General features: G+C 39.9%; 1 protein-coding gene and 1 long non-coding RNA gene across 2 annotated transcripts in view; one reads left to right on the forward strand and one right to left on the reverse strand.

Annotated features, from left to right (window-relative positions):
• LOC113958492 overlaps positions 1–4,779 on the reverse strand; it is a 21,712-nt gene extending 16,933 nt beyond the window's left edge. The window contains exons 1-2 of the long non-coding RNA XR_003531526.1: positions 3,842–4,779; positions 1,648–1,783 (exon numbers count right to left, since the gene is read on the reverse strand). This is a non-coding gene — a long non-coding RNA (uncharacterized LOC113958492). The remainder of the gene's footprint in view (positions 1–1,647; positions 1,784–3,841) is intronic.
• A 76-nt stretch (positions 4,780–4,855) lies between these two features.
• On the forward strand, positions 4,856–24,052 carry BPHL (biphenyl hydrolase like). Its single transcript, XM_027666777.1, has 7 exons — positions 4,856–5,055; positions 8,045–8,148; positions 10,488–10,654; positions 14,850–15,003; positions 17,338–17,469; positions 20,465–20,588; positions 23,628–24,052. The coding sequence occupies exons 1-7, from the start codon at positions 4,952–4,954 to the stop codon at positions 23,713–23,715; spliced, it is 873 nt and encodes a 290-aa protein (XP_027522578.1). The 5' UTR covers positions 4,856–4,951; the 3' UTR covers positions 23,716–24,052.
• The last annotated feature ends 184 nt before the right edge of the window (positions 24,053–24,236 follow it).

A 24,236-nucleotide genomic window follows, 5' to 3' on the forward strand; every position in this document is an offset into this window, starting at 1 on the left:
TCAAACTGAGCTGGCAACATACAGCTCCTCTTCCTCAGAGGCCAGTTTCCAAGGAGAGGCGATACACAAGAACTTGGTCTCTGACTGACTGAGCTTTTAGTAAACTGTGTCACTTCTCCCTGAGTTTTCATCACTGTTCAATAACAAACAAAAACCATCTTTCAGCATGGAGGCACATGGAAAATAAAGTAAGAATCTCTGAGCCCCTAAAACATGCCCTGCTATGTACACAGTGAGACGGAGCTTCAGGGAAACAAAATAGGAAGGATCATCCAGTACAAGCAGGGACATATTAGAGCTAACTAGCACTTGGAAGGCTTTCTTCACTGGATCCTAGTGCCCTCATGGCACTCTTTTCTGTCCCTTCCTCATCCCAGACTCTACAGACTAAAGAGAGTGCTCCTTGCAGCATGCCAGTTTCCCTCCTGGCATACCAATGAGCATCAGGAGTCAGCTGACCGGTGCTCATTTGTTCCCCAGCACAAAACAGCACCTAGTGAAAGTGGAGCTCTTTAATACAGCCCCTGGGGAGAAGAGAAAGGGGAAGTTAGGATCAATACAGGGTCTAGGGTGCAGAGTCTATCTTTGTGCTGGAGGAAGTATTGCCTATGAGCAAAACAAAGGAGACCAGAGTTCTGACTTAAGCTGGGTTTCCCCCTCGCTATAACTCTAAGTAGGTCACTTCCTTTCTCTTTAGCACAGTTTCCTCATCTCTTTGGCAGAAGTTAGTGTCTGTACCAGAACTAAGATATGATCAGATAGTAAGCATCAGAGCTTACAGAGCTCAGAGAAATGCTTGATGAGAGCTGTTTGAAACCAAAATCCACACTAATCACCTTAACAAAGCAGTAATACTGCTTGGATTTTGAATGATAGGTTTCAACTCCTGTGTTCCCCCCCTCATTAGTTGAGAGAACTAAATGCAGCACTGGAAAGGATGTCTGGGTCACTGAGTTTGTACAAATCCTTCCATAAACAAACCAAGAACCATCTTCCAAATGTTACTCTTGCCCTGTCCAAGGGAGAAGCTGTTTCTGTTTTTGTACCAGAGTATTTGGAGTAATTTCGTATCTCTGAATCTAGAACGCCCTGAATCTGAGCAGAAATTATGCCAAGACTCTGCCTGGATTTACAAAATGTAGACCATACTCAACTTTGAGATGACAAGACCATCTCACAGTGACACACTTGCACTTGTGATTTATAATGCAGTTATTCACAAACATATGAAAGGTATGCAGACACTGTTTGTTTGAGCTGACAGAAAACTATCCTTTGCTAGCTAAAGAAAAATGCAGGTAAACATAAAGAAAATCATTAAATATGTGTCTGTGTTTTAGTTTCCTAATCAGCCTAAAATGTTCTTTGAGGCAAGATATCTGGTTTCTACTAGCTGTTATGCCTATGAAAAAGCATCCTTTTCTTTGTGATATAAGTCCAATTGGTCTCAATTTGGCTAATATTGTAGCTAAATAGGCCTCCTGCTACAAAAACACATGCTGCTACTCTCCACACTTCACAGCTTCAAAAGTCATGCCACATTCACTGAGGCTTTCTTGTTTGGAAGGCCAATACCAAATCACAGAAACATTGGCATTTTCATATCTTTGTTCTGAATTTTGCAATTCATCACTACTCAGATCTTACCTCTTTATGGAGCTGAAGCAACAAGGTTTTGTCCTAAGGTGAAAACATTGCTCTAACAATCAACATCCAAGAGGCTCAAGAGCCCAAGCATCGAAACAGGCTTGAAATAGCAGCATATTTCACTTCATAGAAGTAGCTGAAATAAATGAGGTATAAATGATCAGTCAGCGTATACACAGACTCAAAGAAACTAAGTCTACAGCAACACCTGGATCATTGGGGATCCCAATTAGTCACAGACATAGCTGTAACAAAGTTGAAGCACAAACTGATGCCACTGTGCTGAGCTGAAATGAGACTTCCTGAGCGCAGGAGCCAGGGTGTGGGGGACACCCCAGCTGAGGCTGGTCATGGCCATTAAAGCCTATTAGTGCCTCAGCGGCCCTGACAAATGAGTCAGGCTTTCTTTGAAAGCACAGCAGTGACGCCCTCCAGAGCATTGTGTGGATATTAGAGAGAAATCCTGCCAGCAGCAGTCAGAAGCTGCCATTAAATGCAAGTTTCTGCCTGTAGAGATGGCCATAGTGGAGAGATGGGGTAACACCAAGGTTGCCAAAAAAATTACATGGCAGTTAAGAGGTAAAGGGAAATCTGTGTTCAGGGACACATCACAAGCAGAGCAGTGCTACCTCATTTAAATATTTTTTTCTTTTCTTTTCCATGCAATGGCCAGATACAGGTACTCTCCAGAACCTGAACCATCAGTAGTAATCAGACAAATAAAAACATGTTATGGGAGTGGACAGGAGAACTAGTGCTCCAGTTGTTCTCAACTATTTCATAGGCTGTGTAAAAATAAGCCAATGTCTGGCTTGCTCAAAGTTTTTTCTCCCCACTCATCCAGTCATTTAAGAGAAGAACCTTTTGGAGGAAATAATTGAGCTGAAATACTGAATTCTCTCAGGTGCTCATCAGTATGTGCAAATCTGCTTTATTAACAAGACTGGATGTTCTGGTGAACTGAGTAGGTTGAACACAGTTTGAATATGTGAGTTAGCACTCAGTTTGTCCCCAGATCATCCACCCCCTGCATCCTGCCTTGGCAGAGTCCTGCTTCCATTGCCCTCTGGGCCCAGACAGCCACTCTCTCCTTGAGCCACCCCTCACGATGCCAGTCATTATACACACACACAGAACAGGGTCTTTCGCCAATGCCATTTCTGCCCAACTGCCATGCCAGTTTTCTCTCCTCAGCCCAAAGGCAGCAGGACAGTGCCTTTGGGAGAGGTTGCGTGGTCCAGGCATTTGGGAGAGGAATGGCCACTTCACAGGCCTCATGTGCTTCAGAGCTGCAATTGCAGGCCTGGAGACAACACACAGTGCAACACCGTGACAGCTTTTTCTACAGAGGGACCTCTCAACTTCTGTCACACTGATAGTGGAGTTAACCCATCCGAAACCACTCCAACCTTAAGTGGTACATGAATCTCCTCAACTCCCTTTTCTCTCATCTGGGAAGGGCTTCTGGTTTTACCTTACTAATTACTTCTTCCCCTGCCCCTACATTGTATAATGAACCCTTTCTAACCAATGCCTCAGCACACATTCTGAAAATTTGTAACATTTCCTTCAGCCATAGTAGGTAGGGGATATGTAGAAAGATTAGACTGAAAGGCATTTTAACAGGAATGAAATTGGATACAAGTTTGAGACCTTTTCCTCTGAAAGCTCATTGTGATACATGAGATAGGAGCCCCTTGTGATTCGTGGAAAATGCAGAAGTCAGAAAAAAAATTAAGTTTGTGCAGCAGTAGACCAAGCTACTAATTTTTTCCTAAACACAGAATAGTCAGCCACCTCCTCCAGTCATTTTTCACCAGAAAGAAATGTAGACAGTGACACTCACAACAACCATGAGCCTCTGAAAGTGGCCTAAGAACCAAGTAAACTGTAGGGACTTATAGATTTCAGCGAGCAAAGGCAGCTTGTCCTGATGAAGGATTCCTTGTACTTAGCCATCCTAAAGACCTTAATCTTATATAGTTTGATCTGCTCAGGGGATAAACAGAACCAGCATGCTTACACAGCTGAGTTAATCTCTTTATGCACTGGGATTTGTTACGACTGTCATTCACCTCTAAGACTTGTTACTCCCATGCACACATATGGCAGTGGGGTGGGAAGGCTGACAACTATTCCCTCCCAGGGCAGTCACTGAGCTTCCACTGGGCTGCAGTGAACATGTAACACTGACCTGTCTTGAGAAAATTCTTCTCATCCACTATGAGGCAGAAGACCTCTAGCCCAAGCTCTGTTTCAGCTCTACAGCTTTCTGCTATTTTCCTGACTATTTTCTCCACCATCAGCCTGGCTGGCTGTAACTCAGGCTGGTCCATTCTCCTCCACACACGGAAAGCAGACGCTAGGGAAAGCAGTCGGTGTCCTTGGTGTTCTATAAGCACACTGTTAGAAGGTCCAGAGGAAAGCAAGACTAAATGCTGTGGTGAAAAAACGCAGTCAGGCTGCTCCAGAGGTTGCTGGCCCTGATCAGTACAGGCATTTGCCGGGCCAAAGCCCTTGGCCAGGAGATGAGTATGCTCCCCACAAGCAGGCCTTACAAATAACACTGGTGAAGCAGACTTAATGATTCCTGCCGAGGAAATGCCTGGGCTCTGGGATGCTGAAGGCACCACGACAGATGAGCTGCAGTCCCCAGAGCTGCCCTCACTGTCCCAGCTGCCGGGGAAGCTGTTCTCCAGGCAGGCTTGGAGCCACAGATGACCATCGTTCTCACAGTCCATGGAGCTTCTTGCATCCCGGGCAGTGCTGGAGGCGCAGTCCACGGCTTCAGGTCCCACAATATATCTCCCAGGGCTAGAATCTTTGCTCCCTGCAGACATCTGCAGGTGGTGCCGTGTCTCGTGGGTCTCCGCCTCCTGGAGAGGATGGAGGCGCTCACAGCGCCCGCTCCCCGTCACAGCCCAGCAGCCCAGCAACCGGAGCGGCGCTGGGCGGCAGCACTATCCCTTCTGGTGTTCGAGGGCGGGATCAGGGATCACTCTGCGCATGAGGAAAATGCCGCGGGCGGAGGGACCGACGCCATCTTTCCCCCACCTCCCACCCCCGGACGACCAATCAGCGCCGCGGGGGGGCGGGCGCCGCAGCCCAGGCGCCAAACCCTCCCCGCCCTCCCCTGAGTGACAGCGGCAGTCGCCAATCAGAGCGCGGGCAGCGGCCACCGCCTCTCGCTGCACGTCGCGTAGGTGACAGGTTGGGGTGGCACCGCATCCCGCCCCGGGGAGGGGAGGTGGGACGGCTCTTCCCGTCTCCTCCCCTGCCCTCCAGGCCAGCCTCGCTGGGCGAAATGTGTTGTCGGAGCGCGGGCCGGGCTCTCTGGGTGCTGCTGCAGCGGCAGCCGCCGACCCGGGCAGCGCCGCTCATGCCCTGGGGACCGGCCGCCTGCTATGGGTAAAAACCACAGCCGCCTTCTTCCCCACTTCCCCAGCTCCCTCCTCCCTTCCCGCGGCTCGGGGAAGGGGATATTTGGCAGACGGGGGCGGGAGGAGGGGGGGTCGGCGGTGCGGGATGAACAAGGTGTGTTGGCAGAGGGGGTGTACACTGGGTCGGGTTGGGGGTGACAAAGGGGTATCCCGAGGATCCTGCTCCTGCTTTCCCTGTGCAGCAAGGAGCTGTACAAGGAAGGCTCCGCAGCCCCTTCTCCACAGGCAGTGCCTGTCACCCTCCCTTCTGCCGATCCCCGCAAGGCAGGACGTGCTGCTGGCCCACTGCTCCTCTGCCCACCTGCTGCTGACGAGAGGCTCCCTGCAGGGCGCCGAGGTTGCAAAGACAATATATATGTCTGATATATAAAATACTGTTTTTTCTGCAAATCCTACCAAGGAAAACTGACATGCTACGATAATGTTTTCCCCCTGCACAGATAAAGGCTAGGTTGTATTGTAGCACAGCTGCAACAGAGATAGTTCCCAAATTAAGCTGCACTCCTACAGCAGTATGAGGTGAAGTACAAGATCTGCCTACTCAGCATCTGTGCTGTCTTGGTAAACATAGGCAGTATGTATCCAATGCTTCTCAAGAGCTATAAACCTTAACATTACTAATTCAGATATCAAATAGCGGGGTGTGGGTTTTGCTTTGTTTTACCATGGTTTCTGGTTATGCCAACCAATGGAAAAATACAGTCCTTATGAAAACTTAACAGAAGTGAAGTCACCACACTGACAAGCACACTGAAGTGACATCAGGCTCACGGAAACATGGTGTTGAGGAGACTAAATCTACCTTAGATGTAGCCAGTTCCAACAGTTTCTCAATGCATTAAAAAAAACAACTTATTTGTTCTTAGTCTGAAAAGTATTGTAAATACTCTCTATGTGAAACTCCTGGATTTCATTGGACTTCACACTGAGGCACAATCCAAGAATAGAAAAGCATCACAAACTCAGCAAAATTCTCAAGCCTCTGATGTTAATAATTAATCGTAAAAAATGTAGAACTTTGTAAAAAAAAAAGTAAGCATGTGAATCAGGAAAGCAGAACATATAACTGTCTGTTGATACTACATGTTGCTAACCTTTTTTTTAAAAGGTAACAAGATGGTGATTATTACTGTTTTGTTAGGAACCGAAAGAGGTTTGGCAACTATAAATCAGAACAAAAAATCACATATTTCTATAAAATTTAATAAGAGCAAGATGCTCATTTGCTGTGGTGAGAACTATGATAAAATACCTGTTGAAAATAATGACAAACCAAAAGATGGTATATCAAGAATTAAAACATTCTTTTATAAGCAGAAAAAAGTGAAAGTTATTAAAAAAGGAGATAAGGCAGCCACCTGAATACTACATTCAGAATTCAAGTTGGGAAGTATATCAGCCACATCGGGTATGAAATATACACTTAAAGGAAGTTTAACATTACAGTCAAACTAATCACTTGGATCACATTAGTATAACAGTTCAGCAAAAATCCCTGAAGTTATAATGACACCATGAATTTCTTTGAGCTGTACTCTTGCCACAGATCTGCATTTGTACTCCAGTTCTCAAATTGGGTCTGCACAGGTGGAAGGTCCTGATTCTATTCTGCACAGTCACTGCTTATATTCAGGCATGAGGCATGATAGGTTATGTAGACCTAAGATTTTATGTAAAATCCAAATATCTTTGTGTTGAACTGGTTCTGTGGTTTAACTGCCACTTGTGTATTGTGAACCTGAGTTTGCAAGCTATTGTTAATTTTCCTTATGAAAAGGGGTTAAATTAGTGGGATTTTTTACCTGTAATCCACCATTTTAAACCCTGTATGGATGGAACTATGCTTACATACTCTAAGTAGTTCAGACTTTATATGTTAAAATTGAATTTTTAATAAATTGCACAGTGCCTATCATGGAATAGAGATTATTGTTACATCTAAGAATGTCTGTATGCATGTGAAATTCACACTGATGAATTCATAAGGCAAGAATATTTAATCTAAGTAAATTGAGAAGTGCAGGGAATGAGGGCTAATCATTAGATAACTCATGGCAAGGTTTTTATCATATTACTACCTTTAAATAAAATACGTTAGGTTGTTGAAAAGATTTCTTGCAGCCATTAGGGCACAAGTTTGCTTGGGAGAACAGATGCAATGATTTATACTGTAATGAACATACTTTCAATCTATGCTACTTCTGCTTCCTCACTAGGTGTTCGTATCTAGATATGGTGTCTCAGGTCACCTATTTGCATTTACACATATGTCTTCCTCTGTACTGAAGGTTAATGTAGGGATTTAAGGGTTGGGGCTGAGAGGTGGCCTATGCAGTCATTTTCTGTGATAATTTTTTAGTGTGTGGATTTATGTGGTGTTTTCCAGTTAAACGTTATCTCCTGCTGAGATTACACTGACAGAAATATTATTATCACATTCTTTTTCTCTGCTCTCATCTCAGTGCAAAGTGGTTTCCATTGTAGGCCCTGTGGTTCATGGGAAACCGTAACAATAGATTGTGGTTTCTTTGGCAGATGGAGAGGCTCAGTTTAGTAATAACAAGGTGAACACCAGCCATTTCAAAAGATATGCTGTGACAGAATGAGATTTCTCCTCTGTAGTGTATTTATTTCGATATGTTCCTGTAGCCATGTAAAGCTGCTTTTTTATTCTCCTTGTTGCACCATCAAGACCACGCTTCAACTTAGTCATTTAAGTACATTTGTGAAACCTAAGTATGAATACTTAGTATGAATACTAAGTATGAATAGTGGTCACAACTGAATACTTCTCTGCTCCTCTAAAGCTTTTTATTTAACCTCCTGTGCAGCCATGAAAGGCAAGTGTTGTCATTAATATCTAGGAAAATTATTCTGTATTTCTGAAGTGACCATGTAGTAATGAAAATCAACTGTCTGAATATTTTTCTATTTCTCTCCCCTTCCCCCACCCCTAGTACTTCAATAACATCTGCCAAAATCCAAGTGAATGGAGTCCACCTGCATTATCAGCAGACGGGAGAAGGAAGTCATGCAGTTCTTCTGCTTCCCGGAATGCTAGGTCTGGAGATTTTGTCTTATCTTTGTAGAGCAACAACCTCTCAAGCTAGAATGCACAAAACTGTTTTGTAGTATATACAACTCCTGATTATGGAGCATCATAATTTTAAAAAAAATTTGCTACACATACAACAGATAGGAAAATGCAGAGTTATTGCCATCAGTTAAGTTTTTAAAGATTTCATTTATCACATCAGGTGCCTTTTATACAAGGTCTTGACTTGTGTGATGGTCACTCACCTTCTGGATTTAACTGTGCAAAGGCAGTGTCTCAGACAGGTGGCAAAGAGCTACACAAGGTGGAAAATAGCAGAAGGGTGGTGAAAATCAGGTCAGTTATATTTGTTACACAGACTGAATCATGCATTCCTTTTTAGAAGCTAGATGCATTCCAATTGAATTAATACACATGATGCAGCATTTGCAGTTTATAATGAAAAAGTCACAGTTAAAACTTGCTTATTGCTTAAAGGAGTATTTTCAGGTTTTGACTTTTCAGGGCAACATCATTAAGATTCTCAGTGGCTTTTTGAGGTGGACAACAGGTTTGCTAGATGAATGCTATCTGTCCATCTGTTTTTGATAACAGCCTTTTAAAATTAACACAGCCTATTTTTTCTGGGTTCTTGCAGTTCTAAAGGACCAATCACTTACTAACAGTTTATAGCAGGCTGTCAGTAGGACTGTTATTGTGCTCAGAGTTGGGCTAATGCTTGACTGAATTGCTGGATCAAGATGATAGAATGTCAAGAACTGAAGAGCAGGAAACATTTGTTCTTGGCAGCAATGTTTTCAAGTCTCCATGAAGTGGTTCTTTCTTTCAAAGAATTCTCAAGGGGACAGTGGAAAAAAGTTAATGCTAGGCATGCTTCAAAAAGTCATATGTTTTAACCTATTCATTTTAAACAGCTTGTTAAACTAGTAATACTGTTACCAATGCTAACTCTTTAAATAGACATACTGTATTTCTTCAGTTGTGAGTAATATTATTACTATTAGGTGTACATTGTTATTGTGCAGTTAACAATAGAGTAAAAATAGGATCTTTATCATGGTTGAGTTTATGGTTTAGTATTTTCGGGCAACATATGGGAATGAACTTCACATTCTGACTGTCATATCCTTCTTCCCTTTTACAGACACTAAGTTTTCAATATTATTTCATTGTTAGACTAACAAGTTTGATGTGGCAACAAGATAAGTATTTTCAGGTGAACAGAATTAATTAGTCTCTAGACTATTTGTAAACTACCTTAAATCGAAATAGAATTATCTCTATCTAGGTAGAAAAATACTAAGAAAACCATGAAAACACAGCACTCAGATATGCTCTCAGTCTTGTGTAATTTTTAAGTGATGAAAATATAGTATAACAAGCATGCACATGATAGTGTAGAGGTGATACAAAGCCTCTGTAAGAGTCAGTTTGTTGTTGGCATTTTTCAAATGCCAACAGAAGCATTCAGAAGCTATTTTGCTTCTGACTCTAATATAACAATGCATAGCCAATTTTATATTTGATTTCCATCATTTGAGCATATTAAATCTGAACAAGTTTTAATGAAATAGCATTTGGTACTGTTACCACATGACCCTTATGCAAATAAGACATAAATTGCTGTCTTACCTTCATGCTAATGTTCACAGATAGCTTAATACAATAGACTGGAGTACTTCATCTTTAAATCCTTTGAATGTCTGAATCATTAATAAAAGAAACGGTTCTGCATTGGAAAAGAAATGGCTGTATTTGGCTTGTCTTGGAACTATACATATTAGGCAAATCATAAGGTACAGTTTTATACTTCTGTGTCACCACTATCTCCTCAGGCAACAAAGTATTTAAAGGTCAGCTTTAAGTACCAATATCCTCATAGAAGTGCTTTATCAAATAGCAACAACTGTCTGACTCAGTACTTTTCAATTACAAATTTGTCGCTAGAGTCAGCATATTCCTCCCCTTTCAGTTTCACCTGTGCTTCCCAGGTAAACAGCAATGACCATGTTAGTGCTTTAAATCTGTCAAAGATAAATCCCTAGTCAGGTAAGTCTGAAATTCTTTATTAAATCATCTGTGTAGAGCACAGTTTGGGATAAGCTTACATACCTACCAGAAATGGTTTGCTCTGAACATATTGCAGATGGTTCTAAAGATTTTAATTAGGGTACTTCCTGTCTGAGAGTTGCAATAGATAGTTACACTTAGAGATAAAGAGTCCTTCAATTGTTGGATAATCTTTTTTTTAGAATAAAGTTACAAGTTTCCACAGGTTTTCATTTAGAGTATAAATACTATATATGTATTATGGTGGTTAATAAAACTGAAAAATTCTGTTTCAGGAAGTGGTCAAACTGATTTTGGACCTCAGCTTAAGTTTATGAATAAGCAACTTTTCACAATTGTTGCTTGGGATCCTCGGGGATATGGAAAGTCCATTCCTCCATCTCGAGACTTTCCTCCAGATTTCTTTGAAAGGGATGCAAAAGATGCTGTGGATCTTATGCAGGTAAATCTATTCTGAGATTTTATTCTTTCTTTTTTTTTTTTTTTTTTAAAGCTGTCTTTCTTAAACTTTGGGAAGGAGGAAGGTTGTTTCCAGCAGACAACAAGTTATGCAAAAGATGGTACAGATGAAGACTTTAGAGTGAGCAAGTACACACTAGTATGGAAAATATTTTCTTCTTCCATCTATTCTGCAAGATACATAGTGGTTCAGCAGTGGGAATTAATTACAAAGCAATATGCATTTATTCCAAGACCTGCCCTAAGAGGTTTGCAGCCAAGAACCATATAAGTTTAGGTAAAGTATATGTTAAAACCAAAGTCTATGCAGTGGTTTAATTGAAGAGATTACAGTACTGAAACGCTCTTAGAAAAATTTCCATCTAATAGAATCTTGACATTTTGCCTTGAGCAGCCCATTTTAAGAAACATTTGATTCTAAAAATTTACCTGATGCTTTGCATTTTACAGCATATTACTGAAATAATTTTTGTGGGAAATCAAAGGCTTCCTATGACCATACCAAATCTTAATAACTAATACAACTTTTGTGATTGTAAAGAATATGGCTTAAGGCTGTTATTATTTCTCCTTGTAGATTTTTTTTATTCAAATCTGCGTTTCTGTGTTCTTCTTTTATTCCGTCCTATAAGTACCGACACAATTTTCTGATTTAGTTTTAATTAATATTTTACCTTTGTTATATTAAGCTATACAGTCTCTTTGGTCATGTTAAGGAAGTTGGCAGGGCATTCAAATTCCAAAAATATGAGACAAGATTCAGACAATCAATCCAACTGTATTTCTGTAATAAAAAATAACCTTTCTGAAACCCATCTGGAAATGGAAATGCAGCCTTCCTGGTATATTCTGCATAGTGAGACAAAATAAGTCTGACAGGAGAATCGGGATTAAGACACACATTTGCCCTCTAACCATAAAAACAATCTCTCTGCCCTGTAAATCTTCAATTTCTTCTGCTACACTAGCAAAGAAAATAAAGATGCTGCCATGAATAGGTGACAAACTTTCAGTCTAAATGGTTCTAATCCCCTTTCTTGACCCTGTTCAAATACTAATAAATGCAAAATAGAAAACAGAGCTTTCCCCAAAGGGAACGTAACCATGTAGTTTCCAGTCAAACAGAACAGCAGCCTACCAATCTCTAGAGCTGCCAAAACAAATGAGACATAGCATCCTGGTTTTTTGAAGATGTTTCTTAATATAAGTGTATAATAACAAATTATTAAAATCTTCCCAAGCATGGGTTGCTTGCTTCTATTTTAGCATATTATAAAGTATAGCACAAATCCCAAGGAACCATTCCAACTGTGATATGCAGAATATAGTGGTTTACATGCATCATCCAGCCTACACTCAGCCAGAAAACACATCCATACAGGTGAGCCTTCAGAACCTTTGTTCTAGTCTCCTTCCAATTCTGGTATCTCTGCTGGAGATGTGAGTGCTGCAAGCTTCCTGTGAAATAATAAAAGCTGAAATTCTGCTGACTGTTTAGCACCTTTATGCAGATGACACTATTCTGTATCTCTGTATGTGTTCTCTGAAGGAGCTTTCTTGAAATAAAAGGAGTATAATGCAAATAAGTCACTTCCCGACACTCCACCCCAATGTCTAATGCTAGCAAAGTCAATAGCATTAAAACAATCATTAGGGAAATAATTAGTATTGATATTTAAGAAATTCTTACTCTTCAGAGCTACTGTCCTAGTGAAGGGATGAGCTTGGGCTTCTCCGTGTTTTTGTAGATCAGTTGTAATTTTGGCTTGTGATACACTCCCTGTGACCCAGTTAAAACACAACGTGCAGAGTGCTTTGTATTGCAACTCACTATTGTATGTTTCTTCTCTCACAGCATATTGGTCATTTGATTGCATTTCACATAGGTCTAGATGGAGAAGGTGACTGAAAGAAATTTTGTTCAGAGTAAAGGCAGCACAAAATCCCCCACAGAATTGCGCTGTACAACCAGCTTTCAAGTTATTGCCAATATTAGGTAGAGACCTGTACTGTAAAGTAGTTCAAAATTAAAGCAAACAAACATGCATACCTTATCCAACACATCTCTTACATCACACTGTTTTTTGGAAGGCTGCAAAGGATAAATTAAATTCCTCCTACTGGAAAGGCATCCTGAGATAACCCAAGGAATGTATCAAGATGATGGCTAGTAAACAAGAGGCAAATAGATCTCAAATAACCTGGCATAAAGAACAAAAATTTTTATCAGTTATTCCACCCATCAGCCAGCCTTGTGCTCCGTAATTTGCTATTGGCAGTAAGGTAACAGTAGGAACAACATCAAAAACTTAACTTTTACAAGCACTGCTGCCAGCTCCCAAAATCTGCCAAGACATCAGTAATCCTTCAGCAACACAATAATGGAAGTTGGTCACAGATTACTTTTTCAGCAGACCAGGCCCAACTGGTCAGCTACTAAAATTCAAGATTCTCTCTTTTCTTGCTGTCAGCTCTTACTTTACATGTCCCTTTCTTTCCCCTATCTTTTTTCTCTTCTGTTTAGTAATTATAGCTCAGCAGAGTGAAATCTAAAATTGCTCAACACTACAGTGAGCAGTATAACAAGGAAGAAGCCCAAACCAGAAAAGCCTTATAGGGATAGAAATTTGTTAAATATCAAGCTGACTGATAGTTATGCCTCACTTGAGCATCAAGTTTATAAGCAGACTAGAAGCTTCTTTTTCTCACTCTGTAGTTGTTTCTCTCATTGCCTGCATTTTTGCTTTCTTCTATACCAACAATGTACTGGGCTTCCAAGAACACCAAGCACCAGAGAAAATCATTCAGCTAACTTGCTCCTTTTCCTACCAAAGTACACTATCTTCCTTAATCACATCTAAAAGGCTGCAAAACAAAACCAAAAACCACTTTGAAACCTTTATATTTGCTTGTTAATGAGTTCACGAACTGAAGTTTCTATATGCAAAACTGCAAATATCACTTAACCATTGAGCATTGTCCCTGTACAACCTTCAGATGCATTTACTCCTGAGTGCCTTTACCTTCCCGACACTCTTTGCCCGCTGAACATAACACACACAAAGTCCTCTCACCTCTTGCTCCAGTACCCTCTACCACATGTTCTGATTTATGAAGAAACAAGAGTTTCAAATTCTAGTGGAAAGCATTATCACAGAATCATAGTACATGGTAAGTTGGAAAGGACCCATCAGGATCATTGACTCCAATTCCTGGCCCTGCACAAATTCCCAAGAATCACACCATGTGCCTGAGAGCACTGTCCAAATGCTTCTTGAATTCTGTCAGGCTTGGTGCTGTGGCCACTTCCCTGGGGAGCCTGTTCCAGGGCCCAATCACCCTCTGGGTGAAAAACTTTTTCCTGATATCCAAGCTAAACCTCCCCCAACTCAGCTTCATGCCATTTCCTCAAGTCCTGGCACTGGTCAGAATAAATTAAGGTCTTGGTTGTTGTTTATTTTGCCCTGAGCCTTCCTTTTTGAGGAGGAGGAATTTCATTATTAATGTTTTGAATTGCAATTCACCAGGAAGTAACATTTAAAATATACACTTGAAAGCTTCAGAAAATGTGACTTAGCCACTAAAACTTGATACAATCCTTTAGGAAATACTTTAAGCATTTTTTGTTTGTTACAGAGCAGATCTTTTTTTTTAGCTCAGCTAGCATCAGTAAATTAGATCACTGGGTTCCATTTTTTAAGTCTTATGCTTTTCTTTTTCTTAAGTTTAGCTTGATCTTGGATTACCTACCATCCACACTGTGATAGTCTTTGCCGACTTCAAACCAAGAGAATCCACAGATTCTTCATACCATCAGGCTCTCTGAAAAGTCTTTATTCTCCATTGTAAATAAACATTTCTTTTCTTTTTTTTTTTTTTGAGTCCTTTTTTAAATGCAGCAAGATTCTAATTAGGACTACTGCCTGTTTCATAAAAGAGTTTATAGAAAATTGAAATGGTGGGTGTAATTTATTGTTTTCTAAATAGTTCTTCTAAGTAGACCTCTCTAGTATTTTTTTGTATGGCAGGAAAATTATGCTTTCTAAATATGAAAGCTAACTATAGTTCAACTATGTAGTGTTGTATCTAAAACTGTGCAGTTAATTTTCAAGAAATATTTGATGTTTGCTTGTAAAACCAGCTGATGATTAGCATATAACTTTCTTGTATAAATCAAGGCACTAAAATTTAAGAAGTTCTCTTTGCTGGGGTGGAGTGATGGTGGAATCACAGCACTCATTGCAGCTGCAAAGTATCCAAATCTTATCCACAAGTTGGTTGTCTGGGGAGCAAATGCCAGCGTTACTCAAGAGGATGTGAGAATTTATAATGGTATGTACAAACTGAATATCGTATCCTAAATGAATTATTTTAATTTCTTCTTGACCCAAGAATTTTAGTCATGTAATAGCTAAGTGGAGACAGAGTTGAGGACACCACAAACCTTAAGAGATAGGACACAAAATTCGCTACATTGCTAAGTATAGGGATAGATTAAAGTTTTAGTGAGAAACTCTCTAACAATTACTTTAGGGGTAATATAAGAGATTTTTTAACAAATCCTCAGCAACTTACACAGCTGAAAAGTGTAAGTTATAATAGTATTTTTCAGAAAGTCAAATTTTTGTTGCTGTAACAAATTCCTAAAAATAAATTCCAAATAATACAATTGACCACAGGTTTGATTTCTTTTCTCACATCTTGCACAACCTTTAAACAAGATCCACAGATATTCACTGGCGTAGCACATAACAGCTTTTGCCTCTAGGGCCTATATAATAATATATAGACAGTAAGAAAACAAGTTCATAACTTACCTATTAAGTTCGGGAAGCAAATGAATCATTCAAGTAAGTGTCCCAAGATGCCTTTATAATTTGAATTCCTTTCAAGTTAATTATTGTCATTACAAAGTCTTTGCAAAGTAAAGAAACATGGGATTTATGATCCTTATTCCACTCACATGAAATAGAATCTGATCACTTCTTACTATAAAGGAAAATAGCAAAAAAACTGGTAGTGAATTCAGAAAGGGAACATATTTCCTTTTGAACATAGAAATTAAGAGTTAGCCATGTAGGCTGTCAACAAATGTAGCCCATTATAATTTCATTAAAGTGACTGGAGTTTGATTTAAACCAGCTGTGAAATCTGACTAGCTTCAGCTAATATACAAGTGTATGTATTGCACATGTGTATTTACCGATATTAAAACACTTTCAGTGGTGGTAGTAGTAGTAGTGTATTTTTTAGTTCAGAAAGCAAAATGCTTTTTAGCTCTGTAAAAGTGCTGCTTTATTTCAGTACATGTTTTTATATTTATGAAGTTTTTATTATATAAATATGAAATGCATATCAGTTAGTATCAGCCAGCAGGCTAAAATGTATAAATAAATCAATAAACAAATAAATTAAGTCCTACTTTACATGGAGCATCCACTGCAATGCTGACCTTTGACCTCTTTGTGGACTGGTGCTTTCAATATCTCTGGGTGATGGAGCTTAGAGAATAGCAGCACAAGTCTTCTACAACTGACTCATCAGTGCATCTCAGCTGCAGTGGAGGGTTTCATAGGAGAGAAAGGTGTTTATTTGGTATCTATGTCCTTTCAACATTGGCTTCTCCCTTCTCTTTTTAAATTGAGGCCAGCCACAAGGAGAAAACAGTAGATTCTATATGGGAAACATCTGTTCAGTAACACCTAGCCTGGGGTGAGCAAGCTCATTTCCAATCAGATGCTGTTATAAAACACTTTCAGTCACTGCTACCTTTGTCATTTGGCCAGACAGGTTCTGTTTGTTAATTAACACCTCACTCCTTTCTTTCCCAAATTCCCATTTGAAACCAATTAAAAGCTTTGCTAGTGGCATATATGGTGTTTGATGATTCAGTAATTTCAGACTGTCTGCCATGCCAACTTTGTTTCAGGCTTCATCGGTACAAAGCTGTACACCTGAAATATAGTTTAGTGTAAGTCACTCATTTGGACTTAGTTTGTGAGCAGTACTGAAAATTTTAGAGGGAAAAAATGTTAGGTAAATCTGATAAATAAATGATTAGAATGTCAGATTATTTGTACAGCTTTAGCCAACCTGCCATGAGTCACAGAACTCTACCAAGTAGAATCACTTGTTTTTCTGTAAGACTATGGCAAATGTACCGTGATGTCAGCCTGCTGGAATGCCTTAATAAGAGCTTCCTTCCTCTGAGAACTGGTAGGAGTCATGGAAGAACTTCCATCCATGAGCCAGTGCAAAAGGCTAAGGGATATAAAAAAGAACTGCCAGCTCTGGCATGCTGATAAAACATTCCCATTTTTATACACAAGGTACCTCCTTGAGCTTCTCTTCTGAAAGCCCTCTAAAAAGGACCATTGGAAGTTTTAGGAATGAGTCCTTTGATTATAATTTTTTTCAGTTGTTCCTTGTGGCCATAATAACAAGATGGTCCTTTACAACTCAGAAGACCCCAGCAGAGATTGCACAACTATCTCTTTTATACCGTTTTGATACTATGAATTATTTAAAACTATTCATTACTGTTTCAAGTTCGAAAGACATATTTGCAGTTTGGTTTGAAAACTTCCTCATATTAGATGTTGTCAGTACTGGGTTGTATCTTGTTGCTGGAAAGGACTTAACATATTTCAATGTTATTTTATGTAGGCATCCGAGATGTTTCAAAATGGAGTGAAAAGGTCAGGAAACCACTGGAAGAGCTGTATGGACATAACTACTTTGCAAAAACCTGTGAGGCTTGGGTAGATGGAATATCTCGCTTTGCTGGAAATTCAGATGGTAAGGCTTTTACAATATTGAACTGAAGCAATTATAGTAGCAGTTCTGGATAAAAATCTAACAGTATTCACAGTAACCAGTAAAGGAAGGACTCTGCATATGGCATTAAAAGCTGGGTCTGACTCACACTCAGGAATGAAGCAATTACTTTGTAGATGGTTCACAGAACCAGCAAGGTACAGGAGGAAAACACATTTATGGAAAACATTAGCTGATGAGTCTCTCCTCTTGTTCCACCACAAAACTGCATTATCAAGTCATTGCTTTTGTGCAGACTGAACAAGAGAGATTCTGCTTAAGCAGAATCTTCTTCTCCTTTTCTGTCTCTGTGTCAAAGGATTATCTCTTGGTGACACTGTTAAGATATCCCAAAAGTGTGTTCTTTCCTGTTTTTGCAAACTGGAGCTGAAGAACTCTTTCAGACCTAGAAGCGTATGAGTTAAAAAAGAAGGAATGTCAGATTTTGAGAACTCAGAATTAAAAAAGCACATTTAAAAAACACTATTGCTATATCTTAGGTGTTTAAAAAATTTAAAAAAAATAGTTGAATAGACGATATAATTGTTTATCTCTGAAGATTTCTGCAATTACTCTACATAGAGGGTTTCAGCCAAGGCTATTTTGAAATTAAAGTTAAGACACTGAAACAAAGGTGCAGATACAGCAGATATAAGAAAAGGGGTTAATAAAACCCATCAGAGAGAAAAGGAAGACAGCAAAGCTTATGCTGGTCAAAAACTCAACTCAGGCTCTTTTTTTAAGATGTAGACTATTTGCCCTAAATGGGACAACTTTTAGTGTGAAATGTCATAAGAAATGAACTTTTAGAAGGAGCCAACACTTAACGAAACTGAGTAAGTTGCATAAAGTTGCAAAATCCAAGATTCTTGCTGCTGTTATTTCCTTTACTAGGAAATAACTGCCAACTATGACCTTAGATAACTTAAATTTACTTATTCTGAAAAACAGTGAACATTTCTGCAGATGTTGGAGGACTGTGGGTTAAATGTTCTAAATGAAAATATTTAACCAGTAGAACTGCAAACTAAGACTCTATAAATAAGGAAGCAACTGGAAAAAACTCTGTGAAATGGCCTCTGACTGTAGAGCTAAGGAAAGTGTGTGTGCATGAGCATTAACCTTACAGCTGTTGGTAGCTGCAAGGTGACAACTACACACAGGACAAAGTTAGCTCGAAGAGAAATGGAACATTAAACTCATCAAGGATGTTTTGCCCAGAGATTCCCTTGTGAGAAGTTAGGCAATAAGTTTGGATACTGAGTTACTAAGGGATGAGGAAAAAAGAAAGGGGGAAATATTCAGAAGAGTCTTTAAGCAAAAGCATTAAAATTGCTTCTAATGAGATTAACAACTAGTAAGCATAAAATTATCCTTGAGGTTCTGAATGTTTTTAGTCCTTTTGAATAGTTTTAGTACAATTTGTATTGAATGGTTATGCTTTTGTATTGAGTTTACATGTCCAGGTTTTGGTAGCAGGGTGGTGGCTACAGGAGTGGCTTCTGTGAAAAGCTGCTTAAAGCTTCCCCTGTGTCCGGCAGAGCCGATGCCAGACAGCTCCAAGATGGACATGCTACTAGCCAAGGCTGAGTCAGTCAGAAATGGCGGTAATGCCTCTGTGATAAGATATTTAAGAAGGAAAAAAAAAAGTTCTTGCAGCCAGAGAAGAGCAGAGTGAGATTATGTGACAGAAGCAACTATGCAGACAGCAAGGACAGTGGAAAAGGAAGGGGAGAAAGTGCTCAAGGCTTCAGAGCAGAGATTCCCCTGCAGTCCATGGTGAAGACTATAGTGAGGCAGGTTGTGCCCCTGCAGCCCATGAAAGTCAGCGGGAGTGCAGAGATTCACCTGCAGCCCGTGAAGGAGACCCATGCCAGAGCAAGTAGATGCCTGAAAGGAGGTTGTGAATACATGGAAAGCCCATACTGGAGCAGGGACCTGCAGACCCATAGAGAGAGAGCCCACCCTAGAGGAGGTCTCCTGGTAGGATTTGTCACCCTGTTGGGGACCCACAAGGAAGCTTGCTGTACCTGAAGGATTGTACCCTGTGGAAAGGTGACCCACATTGGTGCAGTTCATGGAAAACTGTGGCCCTTGGGATGGACTCACGCTGGAAAAATTCATGGAGGCCTGTCTCCCATGGGAGGGACTCCACACTGGAGCAGGAGGACTCTTCTCCTGGAGCAGTGGCAGAAACAACTGACCCTAACGCCCATTCTCTGTCTCACTGCACTCTGTGGGGAAGGAGGTGGAGCTGGGAAGGAATTTCTAAGATTTGTTTTACTTCTCATTATCCTGTTCTGGTTTCATTAGTAGTAAATTCCATTACTATCTCAAAGTTCAGTCTATTTTGCCTGTGATGGTATTCAGTGAGTCATCCCTCCCAGTCCTTATCTCAACTCATGAACCTTTCATTATATTTTCTCTGCCCTGTCCACTTGTCAGGGGAAGTGGGAGTGGCTTTGGTGGGTGCCTGGCACCCAGCCAGGGTCAACCCACTACATCATTGTGTACAACAAAGGGTCTGGGAGGTGCAACAGGCCTGAGTACCACCCAAGTTAACTTGTTCATAGAAGTAGCAAATCTTGTAACCTGACAACCGATGTAACAAAATGCAGCATTAACATGAGGGTTGTAACACTCTAAGGCTGAAAAGAACAAAGCCAGGAAGGAGATGCATGTACTGGCTTTGAAGAGTCAAAGAGAGCCTGGGGGAAATGTAGAACAGAGGTACTTCATTCTCTCTATCCTTTTGTGCTAGTATCCATTAATGAAGCAAATTGCAGTGAAGTAGCATTTTGGAGAAAGAACTGTTAACTATAGTCCTACTTACCTAGTTCTGTAGATTAATTGCACAGTATCAACAAGGAGAGGCAATAGCTAGAACCCAGTGGAGTTCAGATGCCTCTACAAAAGCAGTTTCAGTCTTTCATACAATTTTAAAATAAAGTGTGACCTTCATTTATTTTCTCCCTAGGTAATATCTGCCAACAGTTGCTGCCAGATATTAAATGCCCCACATTTATAATTCATGGTGAGAAAGACCCTTTGCTCCCACAGGCTCATGCAGAATACATTCATAAGCACATCAAAGGCTCTCGGTAAGTTATATGATGAAGTTTTTATAAACCATTGTTGAAGAGATGAAGCAGTTCAAACCCACAGCGCTTTTTAAAAAAAAGTATTTGGACAAGTTGTCTCTGCCACAGAGCTATTCTAAACATCCCTAGCAAGTTACAATGCAAACAGTGTAGCTGAACCTTTCTTGCAATATAAAAAGTATAGTATTTTAATAAGCTCCTTCCTAAAGCCCTCTGAGAGAAACCAAGTTCCTTTTCCTTTTTCGACTAGTCACATAGAACCAGCACTATCCAATATTTATCAAAACAAGCAAATTTCTGCTTTAGTTGTTGTGACCATTGCATTCTTTTTGCTGTAAGAGACCTCATTTCTGTCCCATTCAGTAGAACTTAGATGATATGAATGGGGAGAGATTCCCAGTTATTAAAGAGAAAACCACAGGACACTTCTGTTTGGTCTGCCTTGCTGATGTGAACCACAACCTCCAAGATTTTAGGTTTCCAACTGCCCCATGAATTTTCAGTGTTCTTAAGAAAAACAGAATGAGAAAAAAAAAGGTGCAACTGTTCTGTAAGATATTACTTTATCAACAAGAAAAATCTGAGAGCACGATGTGCTTCATGTGTGCTGTGGTTTTATCCCAGGCAGCAACTAGGTACCAATCAACCCCTCATCAATGGGATCAGGAAGAGAATCAGATGAGTAAAAGGGAAAAAACTCATGTGTTGAGATAAAGATGGTTTAATAGGTAAAGCAAAAGCCGCACATGCAAACAAAGCAAAACAAGGACTTAACTCACTGCTTCCCATAGGAAGGCAAGTGTTCAGCTATCTCCAGGAAAGCTGGGCTACATCACACATAACAGTTACTTGGGAAGACAAAACATCATCAATTCCAAACATCCCCCTTCCTTCTTCTCCCAGCTCTATATGCTGAGCACGATACCATAGAGTATGGAATATTCCTTTGGTCAGTTGGGGTCAGCTGTCCCAGCTGTGTCCCCTCCCAACTCCTTGTGCATCCTCAGCCTCCTTGATAATGGGGAGTATGAGAAGCAGGAAAGGCCTTGACACTGTGTAAGCACTGTTCAGCAATAACATCTCTATATTATCAACACTGTTTTCAGCACAAATCTAAAACATATCCCCATAACAGCTAACTCTATCCCAGCCAAAACCAACACAATTTGAAAATTCCAGAAATACTTCCTATTAAAAGCTAGGATTCTACCAGCTGAATTTTCTTCATAAATTTACACACAAATGCAAGAGTTCTATTGCTACTTAATAAGAGACTGTGACGACTAGTGATAGAGTACAGAAGTAGCAGGGGGAAAAAAACCACCAAGCACATTTTTACAAATGCAAAATAAAGGGAAACTGTTTTATTGGTGTCATGTCTGTGCAAAAATGAGTGATATAATTATCTCAAAGTCAGCCCTGCTGATCATAGGAATGCATTATGCCATAGAGAAAATAAGAACAAGAGACCTTCCTAACTATCCCATGCAAGTGTTTTATTCCATGTCTGCTGGTTAGTTACTCCTACATGGCCTACTGAGAACACATATCATCCTTTTTGGTTTCACTGAGCTCCAAAATCCTCCAGATACTGACTAAGCCAAGTCATGACAAAAACTAGACAAGGATCTGATAGCTTCTTTTTGGAAAACAAGCCCAAAAGGAAACATTGATAGAAATTGCCATCCAGTAAAATGTAAAACAGTGATTCTTTGCATGCCTTTGTGCTGGTGTTCTCCCCTGTATGCGTATTTGTCAGAAAACAAACCAGATTAATGATGTTCTCAGAAATGAATACTTGGGTACATGGTCCCCTTCTTTCCTGGTTGCATTGGAAATGGCATGTTCCATTGGGAAGCAGAAGGAAAACCATAAATTTAGCACATTCTCAGTAACACAAGTTTCTATCATCAGCTTTTCTTGCCTTGACTTTTATCTAGTAGTAAATTAGAAAAAGCTTTTTCTGATCTGTAATGCAGATACATTTCTTGTTTCTCTTATGGTAGAAGGGTGTGCCATCACTCTGCCTTTGCATGGTATGGCTGGAGTTAGGTAGTGTTACAGTAGTAGCAAACATTAACAGCAGTAGAAAATAGCATACACAGTGCTATAGGTTTGTGCGTCTGTGCTGCTTAGTCTTTTATGAAAGAGACTTAATGAAATTCAGATAAAGTTTGGTAGAAAAGCTGGGTACGTTCACGTCCTATTGGCTCTTTTCCCAAAACAAGACAGCACTGGTCACCACTAAAAGATTAATCCCCCTTGCTGTAGTAGGACATGAAGGCAATGACATACCAGTCAAAATGGCTTTAGCTCTGTTGAAATCACTTAGTATATGGTAGAACAAAAACAATTTAAAGAATTTCCCACCCTCATAAAAAGAAGTGGACATACCTGACGTATAAAGTTTGTCTCAGACAGAAAGCAATAGTAAGTAGCATTTTAGGCGTGTCACACATATCCATATCACAAAGATCTAACCTTCTTAGGAGCTACCACTTCTAAGCTTTTGTTATAACCGAAGAAGTTCTGACTTCCCTTTTTACTTTAATGAATGAATGGCGTTAGGTTGGGATTGTCTTTTTGCAGAAAGATTAGACAAAGTACAAACACTAACCAAAGTTTGAGCTGTGACAAGAACTCTACATTTTTGTAGTGATCTCTTCAATGTGTTCACTGCCCAGCACAACTACTGTTCTGTGAGAGACAAAGTGCTCAGGTACTTCACATACCTTTCAAAGATGCAAGCTGTTCACATAAGTTTTGGAATCTTATCTTCTTTGTCCATCACGGAAAAGGCTTCTAGAAACTGGGCAAAATTTGTTTCAAGCTTATTTTACCCTTCTCAAAGTGGGCCAATTGGTGTGCTTGTTGCTTCAGCTGTTGCTGTGGTTCACATTCTGAACCACATACCTAGGAACAGTACTTAAGTGTTACTTATTGGGTAATCAAGAGCAAGGAAAAGGCAACAAGTATTTCAATCACCTATACTCATGGAATAAAATGTATAATCTGTTTGATTTTTTTTCTCTTTTAAAGGTTACTTTTGATGCCAGAAGGAAAGCATAATTTACACCTGCGTTTTGCAGAGGACTTCAACAGACAAGTGGAAGACTTCCTACGTTGACTTGAACTATAAAACAAGTTAGAGATGCTTGTTCTTTGACTTGTTTAAGAGTTTAGGGTGGCTTTCCATTTTCATTCAATTTATAGGTAGGTCTGAGTCTTGTAAGAAAAAACATTAAACACATTTGCATGAGAAGCATATGTTTTGAAAATATATAAGCCTCAGTGGATCAGAGCACACCACTGTGCTGCAAGATTTCTGACATGTCTTTAAACTTACTTGTTGCCACACAGGCTGAGCAGCTGTTCTTTGTCCAATAGAGGCATTAAGAAAGACAGAAAACATGATCTAGAATACATGCCTTTATGTGCTTCTAACATTAAAGGACAAAAAACATTGTGATAATTAGGATTCAGAATTGTTACACTGAGAAATCTGCCAAAGTTACAAGTGCTGAGAAGATAATTAGTATACAGTTTCTAGAAAACATGCTTCACCACCACCATCAGAAGTCATTCAGTATGCATGCCTGCTTTACAGAAGTTCTTTTGATACCAGGGGGCTTAAGCCTCATCCTCCTC

This window comes from Corapipo altera, unplaced genomic scaffold (genome assembly GCF_003945725.1).
Source record: "Corapipo altera isolate COAL_440 unplaced genomic scaffold, ASM394572v1 97, whole genome shotgun sequence".
Lineage (NCBI taxonomy): Eukaryota > Metazoa > Chordata > Aves > Passeriformes > Pipridae > Corapipo > Corapipo altera.

Bases quoted from the DNA above. Each gene is read 5' to 3' on its own strand.
- BPHL (XM_027666777.1), top strand. From the start codon at position 4,952: ATGTGTTGTCGGAGCGCGGGCCGGGCTCTCTGGGTGCTGCTGCAGCGG. The intron at 10,655-14,849 runs GTAAATCTATTC...GTATAAATCAAG, and splicing joins ATGCTGTGGATCTTATGCAG to GCACTAAAATTTAAGAAGTT. The intron at 17,470-20,464 runs GTAAGGCTTTTA...TTTTCTCCCTAG, and splicing joins CTTTGCTGGAAATTCAGATG to GTAATATCTGCCAACAGTTG.